This window comes from Phacochoerus africanus, chromosome X (genome assembly GCF_016906955.1).
Source record: "Phacochoerus africanus isolate WHEZ1 chromosome X, ROS_Pafr_v1, whole genome shotgun sequence".
NCBI lineage: Eukaryota > Metazoa > Chordata > Mammalia > Artiodactyla > Suidae > Phacochoerus > Phacochoerus africanus.
The window spans coordinates 126,502,509-126,530,117 of record NC_062560.1 but is presented as its reverse complement, the minus strand read 5'-3'; the positions used below and the strand labels follow the sequence as shown (position 1 = coordinate 126,530,117).

At 52.4% G+C, this 27,609-nt stretch overlaps 1 protein-coding gene across 10 annotated transcripts in view; it reads right to left on the bottom strand.

Annotated features, from left to right (window-relative positions):
- Nucleotides 1–27,609, bottom strand: part of MTMR1 (myotubularin related protein 1) — a 61,243-nt gene that overhangs the window by 11,142 nt on the left and 22,492 nt on the right. For all 10 annotated transcript variants that reach the window (XR_007132910.1, XM_047765786.1, XM_047765782.1 and 7 more), the window contains 9 exons: nucleotides 25,651–25,745; nucleotides 24,909–25,016; nucleotides 21,848–21,949; nucleotides 21,447–21,530; nucleotides 20,413–20,562; nucleotides 19,371–19,559; nucleotides 10,776–10,961; nucleotides 10,096–10,302; nucleotides 5,606–5,698 (listed from right to left, as the gene is read on the bottom strand). Coding sequence is in view for 9 of the 10 variants with exons in the window: in XM_047765786.1 (XP_047621742.1) it covers nucleotides 5,606–5,698; nucleotides 10,096–10,302; nucleotides 10,776–10,961; nucleotides 19,371–19,559; nucleotides 20,413–20,562; nucleotides 21,447–21,530; nucleotides 21,848–21,949; nucleotides 24,909–25,016; nucleotides 25,651–25,745 (1,214 nt within the window). In the remaining variant the exon portion in view is untranslated. The remainder of the gene's footprint in view (nucleotides 1–5,605; nucleotides 5,699–10,095; nucleotides 10,303–10,775; nucleotides 10,962–19,370; nucleotides 19,560–20,412; nucleotides 20,563–21,446; nucleotides 21,531–21,847; nucleotides 21,950–24,908; nucleotides 25,017–25,650; nucleotides 25,746–27,609) is intronic.

The following is a 27,609-nucleotide window of genomic DNA, read 5'->3' as shown; positions in this document are numbered from 1 at the left end:
GAAGAAATGAGTTATACACACTTCATGGACAGAGTAAGTGGCATCTGAAATGTTCTAACCCAAACCCCTCATTTTCCTTCTTAAAATACAGTCAACATTACAAAAATGATATAGATTGGACAAGACAATAGGCACTAAGCAATATAAGAATGGAAGCCAGTTTGACGATGTTACACAAGTTATCTAGACATTTGGAAGGAATAAGCTCCTTCACATCCACAAAAATGGGGCTTCTCCCTTCAGAAGCATTACAATCATTTTCTGTGTTCAACCCTTTTATGCAATTTTTCCAAAGTGTATTTCATACCTTTTTGCCTTAACCTGAACACCTGCATCATTTGATTTTGTTACTGCCTTTGAAACCAAGCAGCACCCTGCAGCACCCCCGCCTCCCCTCCTCCCCGGGCAGGTACAAAACCAGCAAGCACTTCACAATTAGAACAACAGAGTCACAAGACCCAGTGTCTGAGGCACATTCCTGACTTGATTTACAAATACTATAGCTGCCGCCAGAGGAAAAAGGCACCTGCACGATGACCAGACTGCAGCCATGACAGACGCTGCTCCGCCTTGAGCAGTCCGGAGTCTGCGGCCTCAAGAGAATGGGATTAACATTACTGCTCATAATAGTCTATATCTTTGTGGGCATCAAAATAATTGTAGCTTGCTCTGCCCGTGTATATAAAGGGGCAACTAAAATTGTCACAAAGAGATGCCGCTCTGAGAAGATGGCACCCAGTGTCAGCATGAGGTGTTACAGAAGACAGACCTTCCCCCCAGTCCTGTAGAAATGGGGATTTGGAAGCACGAAGCCCCCTCGGCAGGAAGCTCCCTTTTGGTCACTTTAGCAAAGCGATACCATAACCAACCTTGAACCCAGCGCCCCCACGCTCTACCCGGCTCCTGCCCCAGCGCACCTTCCACACCGTCTAATCACACAGTATGTTGCCTAACTTGCCAGGTCTTTCCGTAGATCAGAGCAGAAATGAAGAACAAGGAGTTAACAGAGGACCAGATCTCTTCCCCGCTTCCCCTTCAGTCGCCTCCCCAACAAACGGAGTCGATGACGAGCCTGCAAGTGAGAGGGGAGCCCACCTCAATGGTGATGCCTCCACTGTGACCACTTGCCTGTTTCCCTTTAAAACTTCCGCGGCCCAGCGAAATCCTCAGAGGCGGGTTGGAGACTGTCACGTCCACCGTCGCCCCAGATGGCTGGCATTCTGATTAAGGGCCCCTTTCCCTCCTACCAACATCTGTACGGATTTTGTAAGCAGCCAGCCGCGGGACCCGATGCATTCGATAACAGCTCGGCATCAGCAGAAACAGCGAGTGATATAGCAAGCACAGGACATCACGAGATGGTAAAAACGGGGCCGGCCTCCGTACCTTCTGACCCTGTGTTTGCTGTTCCCTGTCACCCATACCATCGGGCGCCCGCTTCTGGAACCACCCCTCCTTCCGCCTCCCACCCCCTAGCTAATTGGCTGCTTTGAATCCGCTGTGCGCAGATAACGCAGGAGCACAACCGAATTGAGGGAGCTGGGTCTCCAAGTAAGAGAAATTCTGAGAAGGGCCTACGGACTCTGCGAAATCCATTTTGGCTGCCTAGAACCTCACGCCACCCCAGTTTTTCTTGTTTATGAAGGTCTATTCTCTCGAGATCCTTGCTGCTCCAGTGTAATCTGTGGAACAGCAGCACAACCTGGCAGCAGAAATGCAGATTCTGGGAGTTCCCGTTGTGGCTCAGTGGGTTACGAACCCAACTAGTATCCATGAGGATGTGGGTTCGATCCCTGGCCTCGCTCAGTGGGTTAAGGATCTGGTGTGGCCCGTGAGCTGTGGTATAGGTCACCCATGGCTCAGATCTAGCATTGCCGTGGCTGTGGTGTAGGCCGGCACCTGTAGCTCTGATCTGACTCCTAGCCTGGGAAGCTCCATATGCCACAGGTCCGGCCCTAAAAAGGGGCAAGGAAAAAAAAAAAAAAACCCAAGGCACACTCTCATGAATCAGAAGCCGCATTTTCACAAGCTCCCCAGGGGATCTGTGGGCGCGGTGTAGAGCAGAATCCCCGGAGGGCTCGTGAAGCAGAGTGCACCCCCCTGCAACCCCGTGTCAGCAGAGCTGGGGCGGGGCCTGGGAATCTGCATTTCTCAGTTCCGGGGGAGGCTGCAGGTACTGGCCCAGGACCGCACTTGGAACCACTTGTTGGGGTCACTGGTCTTCTAACTCTTCTAACTCATTTTCACATGAGAGCCACTGGGGAACCACACAGCCAGGCCTCTCCCGGGAGGAAGGGGCTCTGGGAAGGGGCCCAAGTGTCCAGGCGCCAACATCGTACACGCAGAGCTCAGATGGAGAGCTAGGCTCCGGGGCCCACGGGAGGGGCCCGAGCTGAGGTGGCTCAGGCAGGGTGGTGGGTCCCAGCCTTTGTCCTGTGCCAACACACTCACAGTGGTAACAGTGGGGAAATGGGCTGGTATTTCAGATGTTCCAAGGTGGGGGGGGGGGTGGCGGGACAGCCGCCCTCTCACAGGCCTCAGGGTACTCGTGATAAGGCGGCCAGGAGGCCCAGTCAGCCAGGGCCAGACCTCCGGGTCGACAAGAGAGAGCGAGCCAGGCTGTGCTCCTCTCTGCTCTCCCCCCGCCCCCACAACCCCACCCCAGCAGGCACCTGCTTGCCCCTCCCGCTCCCGGTCTCTCTCACCGTACCTCTGCCTCTGTTTCTGTGCCCTCCCGTCTCGGTCCCTCTAGCTCACTCTCTGGCTCCGACTCCAGGTCCATTTCTCCAGCACTGTGTCCCAGCACGAGGCTAAGACCCCAAACTCCACTTGGATGTTGGAGGTGCAGGAGGAAATGGCACGTGCCTCTGGCCCGCTGACCATCGGGCTCAGGAGCTCAAGGAAGCGGGACCACGCAGGGCCCCCCGGGTCACCAGGACCCCGTGCGTTACCAGGTAACGACAAGATGCGCAGCAGCTTCCTGCGTGCCCCTGGTCCTGGGAGACTCGCTCACTCCCCTCCTCCCCTTGGACTTTCCTGGATTCCCTGGTCTCATCCCCTCGTCAGTCACACCGCCATTTCTCCCACCTGGCGAGTCTTCCAGCACCTGCTCAGCAGGGTCTGTGTGTGTTTACCCTGCCAGAGAGGGGACGAGTGACACAGAAGGACTGAGGGCCGGGGTCTGCACGGCTGCTGGACAGCATGACGGACCAAAACCATGTGCGTGGGAAAAGCACCTTTTGGCATGAACTGATTGCTTCTGATGTTCTGCTCGTATTTCTAAGTGAATTATAATCGAACTTGAGGGACTTCAAGGCCTCTCCAAGGAGACTCTCAGGATTATACTCCAGACCAACTCCGTCAATTTTACACATAACGTCCTGGAAACTGCGCGGACCCTCCGCCTTTCTCTTTCTTTGACTCATACACACAACCCTCACCCACAGTTCAAGAAGCCTTCCAACGCAACCAGCCGTCCCCAGGCTTGTGCAAAAGCTGCTGGATGTGCGCCGCTGTTTCCCCCGCAGCATGGGTCCTACCTGGCCCCTGCCTATTCGGATGGGCCGGATGGGCCGTTCATCCAGAGGAAAAGCAGCAGTGGCTCATATACTTCTCAGCCACACACACCAGAAACCTCGCTCCCACCTTTGAGGGCCCAGTTCTCCTGGGTCTCTGATACGGCCAGCCCCGCCTTGCATCTTATCCTCTCTCTCCAGAACGGGGCCCCTGCAGGTCGATTCTTCAGTATTTCCAAGACCTGCAATCATACCTCCACTCTCTTCCCTACCCGAACCTGGGTGCCCTGGAGACCACAGCAGAAGCAAGTGTCTTCACACTGAGCATTCTGAGTCCCCTTTTCACGACATTTCCTTCCCCAAACCTCCCGCCATTACCACCGCCTGGACACATGGCAGCTAGTTTGGGACTTCCATCTGTCCCACTCCTCCCACCCTAGCTGCCTCTATCGAAACCACAATTTTTGGTTCCAACCCTCTCATCTCAAACAAGAAGACCGCAAAAAGCTTCAGACACCTAAAAATCATGACCTAGGATGGAAGCCTTCTTTAACTGGGCTAAGAATTCCTCTCCCCACCCTTCACCTATGAGGGCACAGAACATTCCCCTGGCCGTTTAGACCCCTCTTTTAGCATTGCTCTAGATGTGTGTCTAGACCCTACAAACCAGCCTATTTTCCCTGCGGCCCCAATGCCTATTTAGTCATCCGGCCAATTGGACAGGAACCTGCACCCCTGCACACATAATTCCCAACCTCCCTGTCATAAATGACAGTCTGCCACGTCCCCTATACTCTCAACTCCCTAGGCAGCCGCGAGCAGCCCTCACCCTAATTTCAGGCCTAGGGATTATCCTTGGGATAGGAGTGGGCTCAGCAGGACTCCCAAACTCTATTTTCACTGCTTGGCAACTTTAGAAGAACAATGAAGCCAAATGCACACTAACCTTCAAGACGTTACTGATAGAGCAAAGAGGTTCTGTAAGAGAGGAGCCTCAGGGGGACTCAACTGGGGGGACTTTAAAACCGATGTCTGGTCCTGGTTCTCTTGGTTACTAACTCCTCTTTTAGGCCCCTTGGTGGCCTTTCAACTTCCGTTAACCTTTGGGCCATGTCTCTTTAAGCTCCTTGTTAAGTTTCTTTCTTCTAGGATATAGCAAGTAAGTCTCCAAATGGTAATGCAACAGGGATATACCAACCCCTAAGGCCACACCTAACAACGCTGGAACAAGCTGCCACATCATTCCGTGGCGCCACACCTCCCTCTTCAGAAAGACCCTGACAGAGAGCAGGCGGAGGGAACCCAGGACCCCACAACAATCCCGTTCACCAGGAAGCAGCCAGAGCGGTCATCACCCCTTCTCCCTTACACTCTGGGTCCCCAGACGCCAGGGAGGGAAGTAAGGAGGTAGGTAGACATGAGCAGGGTATTCAAAGGGGCCCAAGACTTGGCCCTCCAGAAAAAGAGGGGGCATGTGGGACTTCAAGGCTTCTCCGAGGAAATAAAACTCAAACAGCCTGACCCTCATCACCCCACCTGTCTCACCGTCACTGTTACAAAGTGCCCAAGGCCCTCCCCAGCCCAGCACCTTGGCCTACGCCGTCCTGCCCCACTGGGAAAGGTGTGTGGCCCACTCCTTACCCCGCCCTCTAGGGGCAACAAATACCCCCAACCAGCCGGCCAGGGGACCCGAGGACCCCGTCCTCCCCCAACCAACCGGCAGGTGACCAGGTGTACGGCCAGACCCCTCCTCGCCCTCCTTTGTCTTTGGGCCATAGGAACAGTCCCGCCCATGCGCACGGAGTCGGCGCTCCCTCATCATGCGGGAGTCGGCCCACTGTGTGAACAGTGTCTCTCCCTCAATAACCTTGTCTTGTCTACACCTGGCTTTAAATCCAGAAAATTCTTTTTCCACCCGCGTGCAGAGACCACAATAAAGCAGAGTTAAATAACGGACTGGGTCATATTTAAGACACACACGCGCACGCACGTCTTCATTTTGAATGTACGAGATACTTAAGTTTCTCTTCAACCTTAAGGTAGGTTTGAATCAGACTACAAACGTCAGAAATATACTTGAAATCTCTCACCTGTCTCGTCATTTGCCAAACACAGTCAACAAACTGAAGGAATATAGGGGATCGGTCAGCATCTGCATGGTTGTCATTGCCATGGCCCACTCGCTGAAAAGAATCAAGACGTTAAACACTGTAATGTGTGTCACGGTCCTCTCAAAAGTCACTTTAAATTGCCTGGTGGTAGGAATCACCAGGTGGTGAGTTCCTGGCACGTAAAAGGCACTCCAAAACGTTCCCTGAATGGAACTGACTTCCATTAGTCTAAGGAAGCAAAATTTCAGTGTACTATATTTTTAAATGCTGATTGTTTCATATTTTTGCTGTAATAGAGTTGAGATCAAGAAGTAGCAAGCAAATGGCCAGTCACCTTTTCAGTCCAAGTGATGGGGTCGACCCCAGCCACCACACAGGTGCTCAGTGTCTATGTGGGACTAGCGATCAGCAGCTCATAAAGCACATTACAACCGCCAGTCTCCACAAGTATAGTTGGGGGGGGGTCCCCCATTTTTCAGACACGTCAGGAAGTCTGAGAATCAAAATAAGGATTAACCATCTACAAGTTTTTGCCAATTCTACCTGACTCAGCCTCAAAACGTCCCTCTTGAAATGCTAATGGGGAGTCCTGGGGGGGGGGTTCCAAGATTATGTTTCTGTTTTGTTTCGGGTTTTTTTTTTTTTCCAGTTTTGAGATATAATTGACATCCAGTATTGCATGTCATACTTTTTGATATTTTAGAAGATGTCAGTAGATTCAGACACATAATAAATGGGACTGACAAGAACACTGAAAATGTCAAGTTAAAAAACAGCACAGGACATTCTAACATTCTAACAGAAGCTTCGTGTAATTTGATGACTAAGCGAAAGGAGGAGAAAGAAAAGTTATGAAGATACAAGGCAAATCGCACACAAAGCGTGAGGAATACTGGGTCCGTGAAATTGCCCAGGAGAGATAAAAACGAAGAAATGCCCAAGTCAACATGAACACCTCAGAATAACAATGTCCTGCCTTCTTTTTTGTTAAATTGTAGTGAAACACACATATCGAATTCAAGTGTACAGTTTCCTGGCATGAAGTACCTTCACACTGTTGTTCAATCATCAGCCCCATCCATCTCCAGAACTTCGTCACCTTCCCAAACTGAAACGGGGTCTCGGTAAAGAGGACCGCCCCACTCCCTGCCCCCAGCCCCTGGCACCCGTCACCCGACCTGGTCTCTCTGGGTTTGGCTGCTCTAGATACTTCACACGCATGGAATCGTGCAGTCTGTCGTCTTGCAACTAGCCCCTTACACTGACATAGTGGCCTCAGAGTTCACCCAGGTGGTAGCAGGCGTCAGCGTGTCCTTCCCTTTGGAAGTGGAATAATACGGCCTTGTATGGGCGGGCCACATCCTGCTCACCCATTCGTCTCTCCATGGACACTGGGTTGCCTCCACCTTTGGGCTACTGTAAATCATGCTGCTGTGAACATGGGTGTGCAAGGAAGTGTTCGAGTCTCTGTTTTCACTTCATCTGGGTATATACTCAGAGGCAGAATTGCTGGATCATATGATAGTTCTATTTTTAATTTTTTGAGGAACTGCCATACTGGTCTCCACAGTGGCTACATGCATTGCCTTATTTCTATACTTCTCCTTTACAAAATAATTTGGGGAACCTGCTCCCCAATACTGAAGGCACCTGGGGAGGTTTTGCATCAACAGTTCACAACTTCAGATGCATTCTTTCTTTAACGGACACACGCTGAACCGTTACAGTGTGCGCACGGCCTCCCGCCTGGCCCTCAGGCTCTCAGGCGGTTTCGTGGTGTCCAGCAGAGGCCAGGCCCCTGGGCAGCAGGCAGCTAGGGCACCAAGACAAATGAGACATGGCATCTGTGCTCAGTGAACGATTCGCCTGTGGTCTAGTTGTGGGAGGAAGACCTGAAAATAACGAAGGCAATGAAGTGTGCCAGGCACTTCCTGGCCTGAGATGGGTATGGAGGGGCCCCAAAGGAACGAGCAGCCACATGAACTAAATCAAAGAGCTGCCCAAGGATGCCCGGCCAGACGAGACAGCAATTCCACTCCCAGGTCCACACCCAAATGTTGAGGGCCTAACCGTCAATACCTCACAACGGGCCTGCACAGGGACATAATCACCTCTTAACTTAAAGGGCCTAAGTTCAAGGGAGGCTGTCCCAGGGGGCCCTAAGGCCATCTGCCTCATGTTCGTAGAAGAGGAGACTTGGGAGTTCCCGTTGTCGCTTTCTCAGCAGGGACGAACCCAACTAGCATCCATGAGGATGTGAGTTGCATCCCTGGCCTTGCTCGGTGGCTTAAGGACCCGGCACTGCTGCATCACGGTGAGCTGTGGCGTGGGTCACAGGTGCAGCTCAGATCCCATGTTGCTGTCACTGTGGCTGTGACATAGGCTGGCAGCTGTAGCTCTGATTCAACCCCTAGCCTGGGAAATTCCATATGCCATGGGTACAGCCTTCAGAAGACAAAAAAAAGGGGTGTTCCCGTCATGGCTCAGTGGTTAACGAATCCAACTAGGAGCCATGAGGTTGCGGGTTTGATCCTTGGCCTTGCTCAGTGGGTTAAAGATCTGGCGTTGCCGTGAGCTGTGGTGTAGGTCGCAGACGCGGCTCGGATCCCGTGTGGCTGTGGCTCTGGCGTAGGCCGGTGGCTACAGCTCCGATTCAACCCCTAGCCTGGGAACCTCCATATGCCGCGGGAGCAGCCCAAGAAATGGCAAAAAGACAAAAAAAGGCAAAAAAAAGAAGAGGAGGCAACTTGGACACAGAGAGACACCAGGATGTGTGTGCATAGAGCAAAGGCCATGTGAGGAGACAGCAAGAAGGCAGCTATCTATAAGCCAAGGAGAGAGGCCTCAGGAGAAACCAACCCTGCCATAACCTTGATCTTGTATTTCTATTCTCTAGAACTGTGAAACAGGAGTTCCCGTCGTGGCACAGTGGTTAACGAATCCGACTAGGAACCATGAGGGTGCGGGTTCGGTCCCTGCCCTCGCTCAGTGGGTTAATGATCCGGCGTTGCCGTGAGCTGTGGTGTAGGTTGTAGACGCGGCTCGGATCCCGCGTTGCTGTGGCTCTGGCGTAGGCCGGTGGCTACAGCTCCGATTTGACCCCTAGCCTGGGAACCTCCATGTGCCATGGGAGCAGCCCTAGAAAAGGCAAAAAGACAAAAAAACAAAAAACAAACAAAAAAAAGAAAGTAAGGGAGTTCCCGTTGTGGCGCAGTGGTTAACGAATCCGACTAGGAACTGTGAGGTTGCGGGTTCGGTCCCTGCCCTTGCTCAGTGGGTTAACGATCCGGCGTTGCCGTGAGCTGTGGTGTAGGTTGCAGACGCGGCTCGGATCCCGCGTTGCTGTGGCTCTGGCGTAGGCCGGTGGCTCCAGCTCCGATTCGACCCCTAGCCTGGGAACCTCCATATGCCGCAGAAGTGGCCCAAAGAAATAGCAAAAAAAAAAAAAAAAAAAAAAAAAAAAGAATAGAACTGTGAAACAATACATTTCTGTCATTTAAGCCACCCAGTCTTATGGAACTTTGTATGGCAAAATCTCGTACAACAGTATTCACAGAAGTATTATTCACAACAGCCAACAGATAGAAATAACTCAAAGGTCCATCAACAGGCAAATGAATAAACAAAATGGTATATCCATACAGTGGAATAGTATTCAGTCAAGAAAAGGAATTAAAATTTGATAGATGCTATAACAGGGGTAAACCTTGAAAACATTGTGCTTAGTGAAATAAGCCAGTCACAGAAAGGCAAATATTGTATGACTTTTTTTTTTTTTTTTTGTATTTTTAGGGCCATACTCATGGCACATGGACGTTCCCAGGCTAGGGGTCAAACTGCAGCTGTAGCCACCAGCCTACACCACAGCCACAGCAACACAGGATCCCAGCCGCATCTGCGACCTACATCACAGCTCATGGCAACGCCAGATCCCCGACCCACTGAGTGAAGCCAGGGATCGAACCTGTGTCCTCGTGGATACTAGTCGGGTTCATGACCACTGAGCCACGACAGGAAGTCCTGCATGACTCCTTTTATATCAGGTACTTAGAGTTGGCAAATTCAGGGACATGGAAAGCAGATCAGTGGTTGGCAGGGGCTGGGGGAGAGGGAAATGGGGAGCGACTACTTCAAGTGTACGGGGTCTTCTTTTGGGAGTGGTGAAAATGTTCTGGAACTAGATAGAGAAGGTGGTTGCACAGCATTGTAAATGCAGTATAGGTTTAATATGGTTAATTCTATGTTATATGAATTTTACCTCAACTTTTTTAAAGGCATATCTACACGGGGGAAAAAAAAAAAGAAGGCCCTACCAGAAACATACAATGCTGAGGTCCAAGGCTTTCTATTATGGCAATTCAGGTCTCACACAGAGCACGAAGCCAGCACGTGCGTATGTGTAATTATGTGACAGGCACATGCACGTGATAAAGAAAAGTAGCCGGGCATGCACCCCCCCCCCAACCTACCAGTGCAAACCTATGTCCAAAGCTTAGCCACTCCTTTTCTATGAGAGCCTCGAATCCTCTAATGGTGCGGTAGTAGCTGTCCAGCATCAGCATGGCCAGAGACGTCAGCTGGGCTGTTCGGTCCCACCCGTCGCTGCAGTGCACCACCACCGAGCTCTTCCCCGACTCTATTTTATCAGCAATTCTTACTGCTCCAGCGAGAAGCATCTTCAGAAAAGAAGGCACATGAAACCAGACTACATTTAATTTCTATTACAGCAAAAAGAATTCCGTGGAGAACACTGGAAGTTCATGTTAATAACCCCAACAAGAATGCAATGAATTTAAGAATCACTAGGAAACATTAGCAGCCTGAGGAAAAAAAGGAAAACTTACACTAAGAAAAACTACAGTCGTAAATAGGGTCCTTTATCAAAGGGCCACAAAGTACGTTAAAAACTTGATCGGGGCGAGCATTATCCCTTCCTATGATGTCACAAAAGCCCCCCCCCCAACAAGGCCCACGGTTTGGATGCTGCCCACGGAAACCATGAAAGCCCAAGTACGCAGAGAGATGCACTTCTTTGCAATGTAAAGAAACCACCTAGACAGCCGGCCAGACAGAGAGCTTTCTAGCCCAGCTGCACGGATGCAGAGAAGTCCTAAGCAGAAAGCGTGGAGGGGACGGGCCCCCTCCGTACCCTGATGTACTCCAGCCAGTGCGTCCCATCCACGTTGGACAGCCACCGCGCCTCGTCGATGGAGGGGTAGGCGATCTCCTTCAGCTTCCGCAGCGACTCTCTCATCACGTGAATGTTGTGGATCTCCAGGAACACGAGCTCGGCGTTTGGGTAAGCGCTTTCACTCTCGTATCCCCCACCCTTGGCCTGTCAGAGACAAAATACAGACATCACTTCATCGGAGTTAACGCTTCGGCTCTTTCTGGTGTTATCAGATAGAGACGGTCAAAAAAGCAGCAACCCATCTGTGTACAATAAGCCTCCTGCATCCTTGTGGCTTCCCGGCAACCTGAGTGGCTTCGAGCAACAGAATTTTTTCTGTCACAGTTCTGGAGGCTGAGGTCCAGGATCGAGGTCCTGGCGGCAGGGCGGGGCTCTCTCAGAACCCTCTTGGGGAGATCCTTCTTTGCCTCTTCCGGCTTCTGGAAGCCCGGAGTGTTGCTGGTTCACAGCTACATTCATCTCTGCCCCGTCTGCATACAGCCTGTGCTCCGCCCGTCTTAGAAGGACACCGGTCAGACTGGATCAGGACCCACCCAACACCATACACCTCACCTTAACTTGATTACACTCGCAAAGACCCCATTTCAAACGAGGGCCAGTCACAGGTGCCAGGACTTAGGACTTCAACGTATTTTTTTTAATGGAAACACAACTCAACCCATAACAATCTCCTACCAGCCAGCAGCCATTTTACAAGCCATTAGCAATTGGATCTTACACAAGATGAAATAGGTTTTCAAATGGCTGTGAGAGAGTTCCCGTCGTGGCGCAGTGGTTAACGAATCCGACTGGGAACCATGAGGTTGCGGGTTCGGTCCCTGCCCTTGCTCAGTGGGTTAACGATCCGGCGTTGCCGTGAGCTGTGGTGTAGGTTGCAGACGCGGCTCAGATTGGAGCCCTAGCCTGGGAACCTCCATATGCCGCAGGAGCGGCCCAAGAAATGGCAAAAAAAGACAAAAAAATTAAAAATTAAAAAATAAATAAAATGGCTGTGAGGATTGTGTAGCTGAATAAAAGTTGTTATTCTACCGCAAAGCTTCTGTATAGAGCAACTTATAAATTCTGTATAAAGAATTCATAAATGTACAAATTTGTCATTTAAATTTACAACTTGTAACCCCCAAACAATGAGACTTCTTTAAGTAAGATCAACTGGAAATGCAACAAAAAGGGAGCTATGGCTCACCCCCAGTAGCCTCAACAACATCTGGCCTAGAATTACCTTAGATTTTGTAGAGACCCACAGCCAGGGCACACGTGTTATGAGAGTACGGAGACACTGAAACCCTAATGCGTCGCTGGTAGAAATTAAAACTGTGCAGTCTCTGTGGAAAAAAGTCGGGTGGTTCCTCAAAAACGTAAGCATAGACCTACCGCATGACCCACACGTTCCAGCGCCCACAAACCTGAAAACAGGCAATCACACAAAAACGTGGACACCACCACTCGCAGCGGCACCATCCACGACAGCCAAAAGCTGGGGGCCAGCCCGAGGGCCGCCGGCGACTGAGAGCGGAAAGGCGCTGCGGGGCGGCGGCACCGGGAGGCGCACAGAGGCCGCGAGCAAGAGCCCGGCCGCAGCGCCGAGGGGCCGTCAAAACACCACGCGGCATCCACGGAGCCGGGCGACAAGGCCACACGTTGTCGGGAGTCGGGTGACGGGAAACACACGTCCCGAGGAGGAGGGGGATCTCCGGGGGAAGGGGAGCAGCGGCTGGGCGCTCGGCCTCCCCGGGCTCGGGCGGCGCTCCGGGCCGAGACGGGGGCGACGGACGCTCTGCTCCACGGGGACACCGGCAGGCCCCGGGGGTCACCTCTGCAGTGGTTTTCGGGAGAGGAGCAGAGCGAGTGGAAGATGCTGCTGAGGCGCTGGCTGTGTGGCCCCGGGGCCGAGAGGGAAGGAGTGGGCAGCGGGGAAGGGAGGCCGCCCGCTGGGAAGAGCCAGGAGGGCCGCGGCGGCGGGGAGCTGGCTTCCCAGCAGCCAGGAGCCAGAGACCCGTGCCCGGGGGGGGGGGGGGGGGCAGCAGGTGCCCGGGCCATGGCACAGCATCCTGTGAGGCCCTCTGACGTCAAGAAACCCGCCTGGAACACCGCCTCTGGACAAAGGGGTCTCGCGCACGGCCCTGCCTCCAGGACGCAACGAGCTTCCCCATGAACGGCCCTCAGCCCCGCTGAAGGCTGCTGCCCAGGCCGCGGGACTAAAGCCACAGGCTCCCGGGCAGGCAGAGGGGCTTCGTCACCCCGGCTCTGCCACCAAGGAGCCAGGGAACCCTCACCTTCTCTCTGCACCTCAGTTTTCTCACCGGAAATACTTCCCAGGGTCACTGTGGGGGGCGAGTCTAACTAAATGATCTTAATTACAGTAAATCCACACAGATTTTGGTTCCCCCCCCCCCCCGCCCACCCCCAGTACTCAGGCACTGCAGGGTCACCACCTCACGAGCCAGCGCCCACCGTGAGCCAGGCCCCGAGCAGGGCAGGGACGCAGAGCCGGTCCTGCTGGGTCCCGCCAGGTCCCTGCCAGACAGAGCCCCGAGGCAGAGGCGGCGGGGAGGCTGAGGCGTGTGTGGGCCTTAGGCCCAGCAAGGCTTCGGCATGGAGGAAGCGCATGCCGAGGGCTGCTGTTAACTGGGAGGACGTATTTAAAGCCAATCTGTTGCCTGGAAACTGATTACAGACGCTCCAAGTGAGACCAATGACAATCAGAAAATGGGGTTATCGGAGTTCCCATGGTGGTTCAGCAGGTTAAGGACCCAACATAGGGTCCATGAGGATGTGCGCTCGATCCCTGGTCCCACTCCATGGGTTAAGGATCCAGCGTTGCCATAAGCTGTGGTACAGGTCACAGATGCAACTCGGATTCCACCGCTAGCCTGGGAACTTCCATGTGTCACGAGCGTGGCCCTTAAAAAAAAAAAAAAGAAGAAAATGGGGTTAAGGGACAAAAGGAGCATGAGCCCTCCTCCATGCCAGGACAGTGAGCAGGCACTCAGAGGTCCTGAGACAGAAGAGGAAGGAGGGAAGAATGGGCCCCACCTGTACACCATCAGGAACAGGGGGAGGGAGCTCAGAGAGTTCTGGAAGACGCAAACTTGCTGGCCAGGGCCCTCGCTGTATGGGGGCCAAACAGGGTTCCAGAGAGAAGCTAGTTGGGACACTGTTCCCCACTGGCCTTCAAGTCCCCAAGAAGAAGCTGATAGCAGTGGCAGCAGGGCCATCCTCAAGCCTCGGGAGAAAGAGCCTAACAGCCCTTGAGGAGGAGGCAGCTGAAGGCTGGTCTTGGGTTTCCTGATTTCAGGCCAGCTGCTCTCCAGGCAGCGGATCCAGGCGGCAGGGAGGGCTCCCGCCTCTGAGAGGGTGGGTGGCTCCAGAAGGCACCGAGTGGCAGGACAGGAGCCCCACGCCCTCAGAACCCCCACGCCTCCCCCTGTTGCAGACTCTGTACTCCCCAAAGCCCCACGTTGAAACCCCCCCAGTCCCTTTTTTTGTTTTGTTTTTTTTGTTTGCTTTTTAGAGCCACACCCACAGCATATGGAGGTTCCCAGGCTAGGGGGTCCCATCAGAGCTACAGCTGCCGGCCCACACCACAGCCACGGCAATGTGGGAGCCTTCATCTGCTGAGTGGAGGCCAGGGATCGAACCCGCAACCTTCATGGTTCCCAGTTGGATTCGTTTCCGCTGCGCCACGACGGGAACTCTGAAACCCCCGTCCTTGACAGGCCACAGTTAGAGTCCTGCGGGAGGGGATTAGGCCACGGAGGTGGAGCCCTGGTGACTGGCCTAGTGCTCCTTCAGAGCTTGTGAGGACACAGCAAGAACGTGGCTGTCCGCAAGCCAGGACGCGGGCTCCTACCACACACCGACTCTGCTGGCGCCTGGAGGCCACACTTGCGGCTTCCAGAGCTTCCCGAAATAACTGGCGCCGCTGATGAGCTAGCCAGCCCATGTGTTACAGCAGCCAGGCCGCACCCGGCCCCCGTTCTCCCTTAGACCCTCCTCCTCTCCTGGCATCCAGGACCTCTCCCCTCTCTCCCTGGGGTCCCCTCACCGAGGCCCTCGCTGGCTCTCCACAGGCAGCGCTGCGGGGGCCCCGGGGCCCGGCCCTGCTCGTGTGCCGCAGGCCCCTACGGTCACGCCATCCCCCGACCGCCAGCCCGCGCCCCCAGAGCCCTAAGCTCAACCTGCACCCGGACCTTTTTCTGAGCTCCAGAGCTTTATCTCCCCGCACAGGTCCTCGACTGCACAGGTTCAAGCTGCTTTCCTTGCCTGTGCGTTCACTTTCTCACGAAGCAGGCCGACTTTGAAGCCTCGGGGGCCCTCCCACCGCCTCCATAACGGAGGCTGCGCTTCTGTCTTGGTTTGGGGGGGGGGGGTGTCTTTTTAGGGCCGCACCCGTGGCATATGGAAGTTCCCAGGGTAGGGGCCGAATCAGAGCTGTAGCTGCCGGCCTACGCCAGAGCCACAGCCACCCGGGATCCGAGCCACGTCTGCAGCCTACGCCACAGCTCACGGCAACGCCGGATCCCTTAACCCACTGAGCAGGGCCAGGGATCGAACCTGGGTCCTCACGGGTGCCAGTCAGGTTCGTTAACCACCAAAGCCACAACGGGAACCCCGACGCTGCGCTTCTGAATCCGACCCTCAGATCGCCCGTGCCAGGCAGAGGCCGGTGTTCCATGTCAGGGAGCAGCTCTGGGGTGATGGCCCAGTTCTGGGGACCCAGGCCGCGTAGCTAGACGCGTAGCGAATGAGGGCGCCACAAAGGAAAGACCTCGACGCCTCTGGAAAGGCCGCCCTGAGGAAGTGATGTCTGAAGCGCCATCTGAAGGAGGGGGAGCGGTCAGCTCTGAGGGCGGAGACGTGACGACGCGGGATGTGCTTAGGGAACCGAAAGACGCCTGTCACAGCTGGGACGTGGACCCGGGGGACATGGTGCAGGGCTTCAGAGGCCCTGCTCGGGACTGGATGTCGCTGCCTCGAGGCACTGGGGGCGCACAGAGCTGTACGTTTAGAAGATCACTCCGGCCACGATGTGGAGACTGGATTGAGGGAAATCTCCAGAACACTAGCAAACGGAATCCAGTCGCGTGTTAAGGAAGTTACACATCATGCGCAAGCGGGACTGGTCCCAGGAATATGAAGGCATTGTATGTTTCCTAGGGCTCCAGGAACAAAGCACCACAAACCAGGTGGCTTAAAACAACACAGACTTATCCCCTCACAGCTCCGGAGGCCCAAGATCAAGTGACTGGCAGAGTTAGTTCCTTCCAGGGAGCATCTGTTCAGGCCTTGCTCCTGGCTTGCAGTGGTTGCCGGCAATCCTCGGTGCACCACGCCAGTCCCCGCCTGCACTGTCACCTGGCCATCTGTCTCTTGTGAGGACATGAATCATTGGATCCAGGGCCCACCCTCATCCAGTGTGACCTCATCTTAACTAAGTACATGTGCAAAGACCCCATTTCCAAATAAAGTCATGTTCTGAGTTTCCGAATGGACATGAATTCTTGGGAGATGCTGTTCAACCCACTACAGTGGTCGATATACAAAAATCACTCAGCGTGACACACCTCATTAGGTATTTGAAAATCCAATACTCTTTCATGATAAAACCATTCAACAAACTAAGAAGAGAGGAGAATTTCCTTAACCTGATAAGGGCGTGTATGAAAAACCCACAGCTGCTGTCTGTCGTAGTGAAAGGCTGGAAGCTTCCCCTTGAGATCAGGAAGAAATCAAGGGCTCCTGTTTCCACGACTTGTGTTCCCCATGGTACTAAGAGCAAAATGCCCTTCTGGTCACTAGATGGGATTCTGCCAGATGCGTGAATTGCCTAACAAAGCCAGTAAGATCTTCCAAAAAAAAAAAAAAAAAAAAAAAAAAGCAAAACATGATAGTTGAGGGTCTTGCCAGAGAATCAGGCAAGAGGAAGAGAAATAAAATGCACCAGATTGGAAAGGAAGGAGTAAAACTATGTCTCCTTGATACGTATTGAAGAGCTCGTGGGGACTTGGCCGGATAAATATCCTTGTCTGGCTCCTAGACACATGCCCCCACTCTAGTTAAAATCAGTTTGGTACTCAGCTCCCGTCTCCGCTGTGTGGGATAAGACGTAAGGGACTGCCCTTGCTCTGTTGGCTGTTTAGAGATCGCCTCTGTGAATATCGCTTTTCTGTGTTGTTGTTTTTTTCTTAATTTCCTTGGGGCAGTACTGCAGTGGTGACAGGAAGTTCGCAGAGACATAGAAAGAATGACAGGGTCGCTGACCCACCAGCCATGGGAAGCAAGGAGGACTAATTAAGGGTGACTCCCAGCGGTAGGCTGAAAAATGCTGCCTCCCCCACTCCCCACAAAGATGCCCGCATCAAATCCCTGGCAACTGGGAATTCGACATTTTTTAGAAAAAGGGACTCTGCACATGTGATTGCAGTTGAGATGAAGAGAGAATCCTGGGGCCTCTGGGGCGGGCCCTAAATGCCATCACGTGTGTCCTTAGAAGAGACAGGAGGAGAAGACACAAACAGGGCCTGGGACTGGCATGCCGTGGCCACGTGCACAGAGGAGCCACCAGAAGCCCAAGGAGACAAGGGACGGGCTCCCCCCAAAGCCCTCAGTGGGAGCACAGCCCTGCCAGATTCTGGAACTGTGAGCGAATAAATGTGTGCTGCTGTCTTAAGCCACCAGGTTTGTGTCATCTGCCCAGCACCGCGGGAAATGCATACACTGCCCATCTTCCTCCACTCCGTCACTGGCACCACCGCTCAGTGCCAGGCCACGCCTGGGGAGGTGAGCTTCTCAGCATCCTGGCTCTGTCCCCAGATCCTCCTCGCCTAGTTGCAATCCGTGCACAGCCCTCTACCTGAGACACTGTCACCTCCCCGGAAGAGGAACCAGAGCTTCCGGACAGGCTAAGTAACTTGCTCAGAGTCCAACCGAGCACCAAGTGCAGGGCCCGGAGGAAGCCCCAGATGAGACTGGTGCAAAGCCAAAGGTTCTTACTAGCCTGCTTCGGGCTGGTTTGGCTGCACTGACGTCTGTTACCCGGGAGGCCACCAGCCAAGCAATGGGACGGAAATGCCATCTGGACCTCAGGAAGGACTGGGACCGGGGGCGGGGGCGGGGGGAGCAGACACCTGGGTGGCACAGTCAACACAGAGAGCATGCTGAAAGCCATGGCACTGGAGGAGACGGCCAAGGGTGACTGCGCAAAGCAGAAAAGAGGGGCCCAGACTGAGTTTGCGGTGTGCCACCATCTGCTGGGCAGGAAGGGGGAGCCAGAGCCGGGAGGGAGGCCAAGCCGGCCAGGCTGCAGGGGCCACGAGAGCCGGGAGAACAGAGCGTCCCCTCCGAGGTCGGTGAAGACAGCCGTGAACCTGACCCCGATGCTTGTTCAGGGACAGGCACCCATTTAAGCGTCCCGTCCAGTCCAGGAAGGAGGTGCGCTGTCACTCCCAGTTTAGAGAGGAGGCAACCGTGGTCCTCGTGCCCATGGTCCCATACAAAGAGGGCCCCGCTGCTGCCAGGCCCTCCCAGAGCTCGCCCCACGGCCCCCCGAGCCCCCAGGCAGGGCTGCTGTGCCACGGCGCCCTGGGGGACAGGGCTGTCTGGTAGCTCACTTGCTGGGGAAGTCGGGGGGCCGAGACAGAGGCGGTGGGAGGTAGGCCTTCTGGAGACTGCGGCCGGCGACGGACGGACCCCTGAGGAAAGAAGGGGCACCAGCCGCCAAGAGAAACGAAGACCCCAAGCACTGCTGGGGGGGCAGGGCCGGGGCCCACAGGCACCCTCCTAGGCCAGCTCCGCCACCGCCGCCGCCTCCACCTCCGTGAAGCCCTCCCCAGCGCCACGAGCTCCCCCGGGCGGGGAGCTGACACCTCCTGTGTACAGCACTTCGCCTGGTCTGTCCTGGTGTCCCCCCCTGCACCTCCTCCCTGCAGGTTCTACGGCATACCTGCTACCCAAGCGTCAGTTTACAGGTAGACATGAGGTGGTGAGCACTGTCACCGCCGGCCTGACACCTGGTGTGACTTGTGGGAGGGCCAGGACTCCGGCTGCCAGATGCCTGCCTGCAGTTACTCACTGTCACCAAGTCCTTGGTGGGAACTAGAAGCAGGTACTGGAGGCTCCACCTACCTGACAGCTGTCGCCAGGGTCCTGTCCCCTCCCCTTCGGCGGGTGGGGATCAGACGGGAGCCGTGTGACTTAGGGAAACTGTGTACATCTGCCTGGTCTCACATAGGTGAGTCCACCCTAAGAGAGCTTCAGACCAGACACGAATTAATCAAGCCGTCACCATACTGCACGGGGCCTGCCGAGCCCTTCGTTGAAGTACTTACTAGATTCCTTAGGGGCTAACTCTCTTTCTGGATCCTTCCTCAAGTAGTCCAGCAGACAGGACAGGTAGGGGCAAGGAGAGGGACGAGATTGCCACCCCCAGGAGACACTGCTCACGGCCTAGGGCTCCGCGCGCGCGCGGAGGGCTTCGCTGTGCTCTGCGAGCAGCGTGATGATGTACAAACAGGGCCGAAGAAAGGACCCTGCAGGGGGATCGCTCGGTACCTTGTTGGTGTCGGCGACGCTGTTCTGCCGGGCGTCAAAGATGATGAGTTTGTGAGCCTGCGCGTTGGCGTCCATTATCATCTGTAAGTACTTCTCGTCTTCCTTGCAGCGCTTGTCACTGGGACCCACAAGGGGCTGGCTGCAACGGGTGATTGTGGCCTGACTTTCTGGATGAATCCATGACAACACCTAGTGTTTGAAAGCGATAAATATGAACAGTTCCTAAGACAATACGTGCTCTAATGCCCAAGCAGTAAAAAACAAGTTTCCTCCCCAAGCACGGCTGCTTCTGCCCCTCTTCCTCAGACAGGAGGGGTCAGCCTGAAGCCAGCGTGTGACGGTGGCCGCTGGACGCAGCGACTGGGTCAGGCTGAACGAAGTCGAACCAGAGGAGCTCTAAAAATAACCTTCCCTTTAAAGTTCTCTGACTCTAAGAACAACAGAAATGAGGTCAAACCCTGGCTGACATCAAGCCCCACTTCTATTCGACTGAGTAGTTTTACACTGTCTCCTAACTGAAAACACCTCTGGATCTCCCAGGGCAGGTATGGCCATCCGCTCAGCACCCAAGAAAGAAGGCATTTTCTCTAGGACGATTCGGCGAGACCAGGGAGAGAAACTGTTCATGCAATAGCACTGCAACTCCCTTGTTGTTCTCTACTACATTTGGGTTTTTTTTTCCTTTTTGGCTGCACCCACGGCACGTGAAACTTCCCGAGCCTGGGGTTGAACCTGCACCGCAACAGCGACCCAAGCCACAGCAGTGACAATGCCAGATCCTGAACCCGCTGAGCCACCAGGGAGCTCCACTGCTACATTTTGAGAGCATAACTGAAGTTACCTTTGTACTTAGCAATGTAAAGCCATGGAAGGTGGGGCACAACAAACCGACTGTTGATATAATTAGGTGGTTCCTGAGAATCAAAGATACGTTCCGGTTTACAGACTTATTTTTCTTCTTTCCATTTCGTTCGCTCCTTTTATTCTTCCATCTTGCTTTTTTCCACATTAGATCAAATACAGCACAACGTTCATTACTTACCGGGATTCGGCCTTTTGCTCGAAAAGCTGCCACTTTTGAAAGGTCATCATCTTTGACGCTAGTTGGCACGACAATGATGGCGGGGTAGGTGTCACAGAGCTCATAATTGCTGTTTACTTTGGATATTTTCCAACTCTCATTTGGCAAGCCCTGCAGAGTGTTAGAGATGAAAGCCGGGGCAGGGGGAGGCATGCTTTTACACTTTCCAAAAGTACTAAGGATGGATTATAGTTCTTTCTTAGTTTCTACTGGAATCCATTTATAAGTGGTTGCTCACTGCTACTTAAGAGCTGAAATATACACTTATTTACTATAACCCATTTCCTACCATAACCCAGTTCTTAAAAATTCAGTGATGCGTCATTTCCAAACCTACGACAACATGAAAATTATCTACTCGAATCCCAGTCCTACACATTTCTTACCATGTTTCCTCTAATAAATGGGCATAGCGCCATTTTTGAAAATACCCATGGAAGCCCTTTAGAGAAACAGAAACTTCTCACAAATATAAAACACCATACCAAATGGAATGTGAAGACAGAAATTAAATGTCACGAAAATAATATCTTACTGGAATATCTTCAAAGTAACAACGCAGTAAAGAGCTTCTAGGTATAGGAACATCCTATCAGCCATATACTTAAGATTCAAGTTAAGCCATTGCTTTTGACCCTTACTCATCCCTTTGCCACCAGAATATCTAACAAGAACCCCACTTGCTCTCTGGAAGCAGGAAGAACAAACAGGCCTGGCACAGGGAGGAGCGGCATCCTGAGCTGGAGAACCTACAAGCTCCGTAAGTTGTACCCATGGGCGACTTGTTCCAAAAGGTTTCTTCTCCACTGCACCTCTACCCTTTATGATTTTTTTTTCCCAGCCACGCCTGTGGTGTGTGGCAATTCCTGGGCCAGGGATCAAACCCACACCACAGTGACAACGCTAGATCCACTGAGCCACCAGGGAACTCCATATCCTCTCAGAACAAAGATGCTCAAGCTACTCTTTCTCAATTGACAAGCAATATACTTTACCTGTCTCTTATATTCAGCTACCGGATCATACACTTTCCATCCATTAACTGGAAATTTTTCCTTATAGTTGAATGCAAAGAGGGTCTGGATACAAAAACCACAAAATACATCTGTCAGCATTGCTTTGCTCTGTCATATGCCCAGTAGTAAAGCTTTGCACTCAGTTATGAGCTGAATGTATTAAGATTCCTGCTTTAATCTATAAATTTTGAAGCAACAGATGGGTAGTTTTCTTCATCATTAGACAGAACTGACAAATTTTAAACATTCTAATATTAGTTACCAATAGAGAGAAAACAGATAAAGGAAACCTCGGGAAGAAGGAGTGAAACGTGACCTTCTGAGACCCCCGCCAAGGCATTTAGACCTGTACAAAAAAAGGTTTATTTTGGTGCACTTACCTGCCCATTGGAAAGAGGAAATGCGTGTTTGTTAAGGTTTTCAAATATCCCGAGTTTAGTCTGTTCTTCCTGTTTGTAAGCAAGTCGCAAGTTCCTCATATCCTGACAAACAATTAGAAAAACTCATTTATTCAACACGTACTGACTACCTATGAGGCAGACACCACGCTATGAAGGGAGAAATATTTTTGTTCGTTTCTCATGTTATGTAATTGGCCCTCCGTATCTACAGGTCCCATACCCGCAGATCCAACCGAGCACGAATCAAAGACACTGGGGGAAAAAAATTCCAGAAAGTTCTAAAACACAAAGCGAATTTGCAGAGTGCCAGCAACTATTTACAAAGCATTGGCATTGCCTTAGACATCATCAATAACCTAGAGATGATTTAAAGTACACAGGGAGTTCCTGTCATGGCTCAGTGGCAACGAACCCAAGGAGTATCCATGAGGATGTAGGTTCGATCCTTGGCCTTGCTAGTGGGTTAGGATCCAGCGTTGCTGTGAGCTGGGGTGTAGGTCACAGACACAGCCTGGATCCCACATTGCTGTGGCCAGGGTGTCGGCCGGCAGCTACAGCTCCGATTCCACTCCTAGCCCGGGAACCTCCATGTGTCACAAGCGTGGCCCTAAAAAGACACAAATTAAAAAAAATAAAGCACACAGGAGGATGTGCGTAAGAGGTATGCAAATACGTGACCATCTTCCACAAGGGGATTTTGGTCCCGCCGTGGGGAGGAAAGTGTCCTGTACTCCATCCTACTCAGCTAACAAAGCGCCTCCAATGTTACGGCGCAAAATAAAGTGAGGAAGGGGACGTGTTGGGAAAAAATCTCATCGGATGGAACCAAGCCTAAGGTTAGTACGTCGAAGACATGCCCTCGAGTCCTGGGTCCTCACCTGCTATCGGTGCCACAGAATCACTCGTCAGCTTTAAGCTGCTAAACGAGTCAACGACCGAATTCACACCATCCACAAACGAGAAATGCCACAGAGGTTTCTCCTTGGAACTCAGAGCAAGGACCCCAAGTCACGTAGAGACCATGGCCCCCAGTGACTTCCTTCCAGAAATTATTATGCTCTCTCTCAGATCGGCTGCTGAAAACACCCCGCTGTGCAAGCCGCCAGCCCAAGTGCAAGTTGCAGAAGCAACGCCAGCGAGGTGACTCTAATGGTGCCGCTGCGTCCCAGGGCTGGTGTGAGCACGACCCCCGACCCCTCTAAACCTGGGATGTCAGCTAAACACAAAAATCTCATTCTTCTTTAATCTTACATGAAACTGAAAATAAATATGACCACAAACAAATTAAAGCAAGAGCAATCAGGGAAGTGAGGAGGTTATTGCTGTGATGCCATTTATAGCAGCGAAAGAATGGAAATAACCTAAATGTCCACCAATAGGGCCTGGCTTAACGACCCCCAGCCTCGCTACTGGAATACTAAAGGGCTCTTAAAAACAAGCAACTCCTCGGGTGCTGCTATCGTGGAGCCCCGGGAACATCTGCAAACACATGCTTGTGTGCAGAGGCCGTCTGTGCGACAGTAGGCGGGGGTGCCTGCAGGGAGTGGATCGGGGCGGCTGGGGGCTTCTTCCTACCTACACTTTTTGTGCCTTTTGAACTGCATAGCACCTGTTTTAACAAAAAACAAAAAACAAAAAAACAGACCCTACATCTTACAAGGCTCTCAGAAGCTCAGAGGGCTGGGGGCACGGACCTGGTAATTCTAGGCAGGCAAACATTTGAAAGCAGCTAGTAGCAAAAGCTCACCCCGGGCATCAAAAATCTCATAGTAAAACGGCCACGGGACACCTGCCAGAGCGCCATCAGTCCCCCGTGCCTCCCCTCCGAGTCACTTCTGCTATAGACACATGGCCGGCAGCTGTTGAGCTGACCCATGTGCAGGATCGCTCAGAGGGACAGCCTTACAAGCAAAGGGATGGGCATGCGTGAGGCCCAAGGGTGTGTGTGACAGAGGATGGCGACACGAGGTGAGTGTGAGCCCCTCTAGGACCTGGGGTGGTGAGAATGAGGGAGGGTGGCTGGAGACGAAGCTGCCCAGAAAAGGAAGCTGGCCTCGCCCTGCGGGGTCTCTGGAAGTTTCCCTCCAGCCTGAGCGTAAGGGGGCTACTGAAGAGTTGTGAGTAGTGACGGGACCTGGTCCAAAGTTGCAGAATTGACCAAACCCCCCTCTGCTGTACGCTGTGCAGCGGCTCTGCACTGCCCTGCACGGGGAACCGGGGCGGAGAGGGACGGCGGCGATTTATCCCGGGACAGGACTGCCGCGTCTCGCCCAAAGGGAGCCGGGTAGGCCGCGGGGTCCCCGCCTGGCGCAGAAAAGCGTTACTGGAAAGGCGGGTTCAAGTGCAGCCAGGACCAGCCAGAAGGGGCTCTCCTTAGAGATTTGATCAAAGCAAAGAGAGGGGCAGGAATCCGAACCCCAAATTTGGAGGGGACGTGGCGGGCACTGCAGGCAGATCCCTGTCCTGGTGTTTTAGGTAAGGTTGTTAATCAACTGTATTCTAGGGGATAAAGTCAGTGAGGATAAAACATCAGTGAGGGTGTTTCCTAAATGACCACCCATTAAAGTCATCACACATTTTACTGAACCCATTGGAAGGGGACCACAGCCCAAAAACGCACGGCTCGGGTGAAAACTCCAACACAGCGAAGAAACTTAACTGTGTTTTTAATCACAGAATTTACGAATATAGTTGTCTCTTCAGGATATCTCTGACCAGCCACGGTTCTGAAGATCAGTCTTGAAACGACAAGCTGGAAAAAAGACTGATCTCGGCTTTCCACTCGATTTCTCTGAACTGTAACACATAACGTCACCACCTAGGTTACAGGTCCAGGTTCATTAGAGCACTTTCAAGAGAAAAGAGGTTGACAGCAATGGCTTGTTTAATGGTCTGAACTGGCTGATGAAAGGCTGAAGAGGCCTGTGTCCTGAAAACACCGCAGTTACTAACGTACGAATCACGCCTTACTCGCCAAAAGCCCGTGAGGAGCTGGCGATCTGGGCGCCCGCTTTGAGTTTCTCTTGTGTCTGTACTGTACCTTGCACACAATCTCAATGCCACAAGAATTGTCGCCATGGCTCTGTGCTCCAATCTTCTCAACTCTGCTGATCACTCCCAAAGGGACATCAAGGACGAAATGCGGGTCCTGAGGGCACAAGTTAACATGACTGCCTGTCAATGTCAGTCAACAGGGCGTTCACACTTTAATTCTTCGCTGGTCTAGAACACGTTTGCTCACTTCGCCTTTCCTCTGGGGCCTGGCTAAGAAACCCAAGTCCGACTTATAACATGCTTTGGGAAGGACAGGCGGAGATGACAATTAAATTCCCACCACTATTTCCCGCCCTGCCCCCAGGTCGAGGGGAACTTCAACAGCCTTTTTCCCCCCAAGATACAAAAATCTGGCAAATGCGCACATCTTAAAAATGACCCTCCGGGAGTTCCCTGGTGGTCTAGTGGTTTGAAGATCTGGTGTTGTCACTGCTGTGGCACGGGTTTGATTCCCCGCCCAGGAACTCCCGCATACCCTGGGCATGGCCAAAAAAATAAATAAAGCGTCTAAAAAAAGAATAACCCTCTGTTTCTCTCAGGGCGAAGGAATTCCAGAATCATTTTTATTGTCTTCTTTAATGAGTTCCCTGGTGGCCTAGCAGGTTGAGGATCCAGCATTGTCACTGCTGCAGCTCTAGTTACAGCTGTGGCATGGGTTCGATCCCTAGTCACGGAACTTTTGGCCAGCACGGTCGAAATACAAAAACGACCCACTTTTAAATACTCACTCTCTCCACATTCTTGAAGTACATCTTAAAGTCGGTCACCGTCAGAGTTCCACTCACTGCTCCCACAAACGGGCAGATGTACATGACATCCTTCACTGCAAGAAAACCCCCAAATAGCATCCAGTGCCATTGGCTTATGTTCAACACATCTTAACATGAGTTTCCAAATATACAAATCTGTGATCCCAGTTTTCTAGGAATTTTAATTTTTTTATTACTTTAAATAAAGACCTAGGTATATAATCTTCTAATAAAATTCTGTTCTTTAAAGCAAAATTCTGGAGTTTCCGTCGTGGCTCAATGGTTAACGAATCCAACTAGGAACCATGAGGTTGCGGGTTCGATCCCTGGCCTTGCTCAGTGGGTTAAGGATCCAGCGTTGCCGTGAGCTGTGGTATAGGTCGCAGACACGGCTGGGATCTGGCGTTACTGTGGCTCTGGCGTAGGCCGGCGGCTACAGCTCCGAATCGAGCCCTAGCCTGGGAACCTCCACATGCCGCAGAAGCGGCCCTAGAAAAGACAAAAAGACCAAAAAAAAAAAAAAAAAATTTTTAATTAAAAATAATTAAACAAAATTCTGATTTGCTACTTAATGAGGTTTTAAGCAAAGGGTCTCATAATAAGTTCCGTTTTGTCTTTTTTTTTCTCCAAGTGGTTAACATTTTCCCTGATAAATTAATCACACTCAAAAATACATTAATCAAACTCGCAAGACCCTAAATTGCTGCTAATGAAAACTAAGGCTTTTACTCTGTCCCCTGATGCACCTCTAAAGGAAACTGCTTTACAGATGATAAAACCCAAAACCACATCAACGAAGTGGGAAAAGACTTCTTGCTTCAAATTCTTTATCAGCTTCCATATCAATTTTGTATATTCTTATTGCTAATATATTTAGTCTCAAAATCAACAGCATCCACGAGTCCTGTGAATGTTAAGAAGCTCATGCCTCTCGCAAAGATACCACGTCTTCGCCATCTTCCCGTGAGACCACAGCCTGATACACGCTATCAGACAGAGTGTCAGAAAAGGAAGCAGGAGGAGGGGAAGGGAGGTGAGGTCAGCCGGTTGCCAGCGGTGAGTGTGGCTGGGTCAAAGGGTGCACCAGGCGGATGAGGCCAGAGAAGACTTGTTCATGAAGGTTCATGGCAGTTCTGTTTGTAAATAGCCACACGTCGGGGACAACCCAAGTATCTGTCAATAGATGAGTGGCTAAGCAAGCAGTGATGGATCCGAACAATGGACTACTATTCGGCAATGAAAAGGAATGACCGCTGACCCAGGCCGGGCACTCACCATATGGATAACCATTACAGCAGTGGTGCGGAATGGGGTCGACGAAAGAGAACAGACTCAATGACAACAGGTCGATAAAGCTCTAGGAGCTCCCACTGTGGCACAACAGGATTGGCAGTGTCTTGGGAGTGCTGGGACACAGGTTAATCCCTGGCCCGGCACAGTGGGTTAAGGAGCCAGCATTGCCACAGCTGAGGCTTAGGTTGAGGCTGTGGCTTGGATCTGATCCCTGGCCCGGGAACTCCATATGCGTTGGGGCAGCCAAAAAAAAAAAAAAAAAAGCTCTAGAAAAAAAACCAACCAACCTATAGTGCTTGGGGAAGGGGGAGAAGGCTCGAGGGAGAGGGACCATGAGGGCCCAAGGAAACTTCAGGGTGTGACAGATATATGGTGATGGTTTCGCAGGTGAGTAAGTATGTCGACCTCTTCAAGGTGCCTTTAGGTCTGTGCAGTCTGTTGTGCGGAGAAGGAGGAGAGGCCTGGCATAATGAGCTCTGCACTTGAGTCAGAACATTCTCCAAGCAGCATGGAGGCGGCCCAAGAAGCACTCCCAGGGGAGGAAAGGCCAGAGAGGCCGGAGGAGCACCAGGCCTGAAGGAAGTTCCAGAAGCCCGAGAGAGAAAGTGCCGAAGCTCAGGTCAGGATGAACAGTCCAGAACCCCA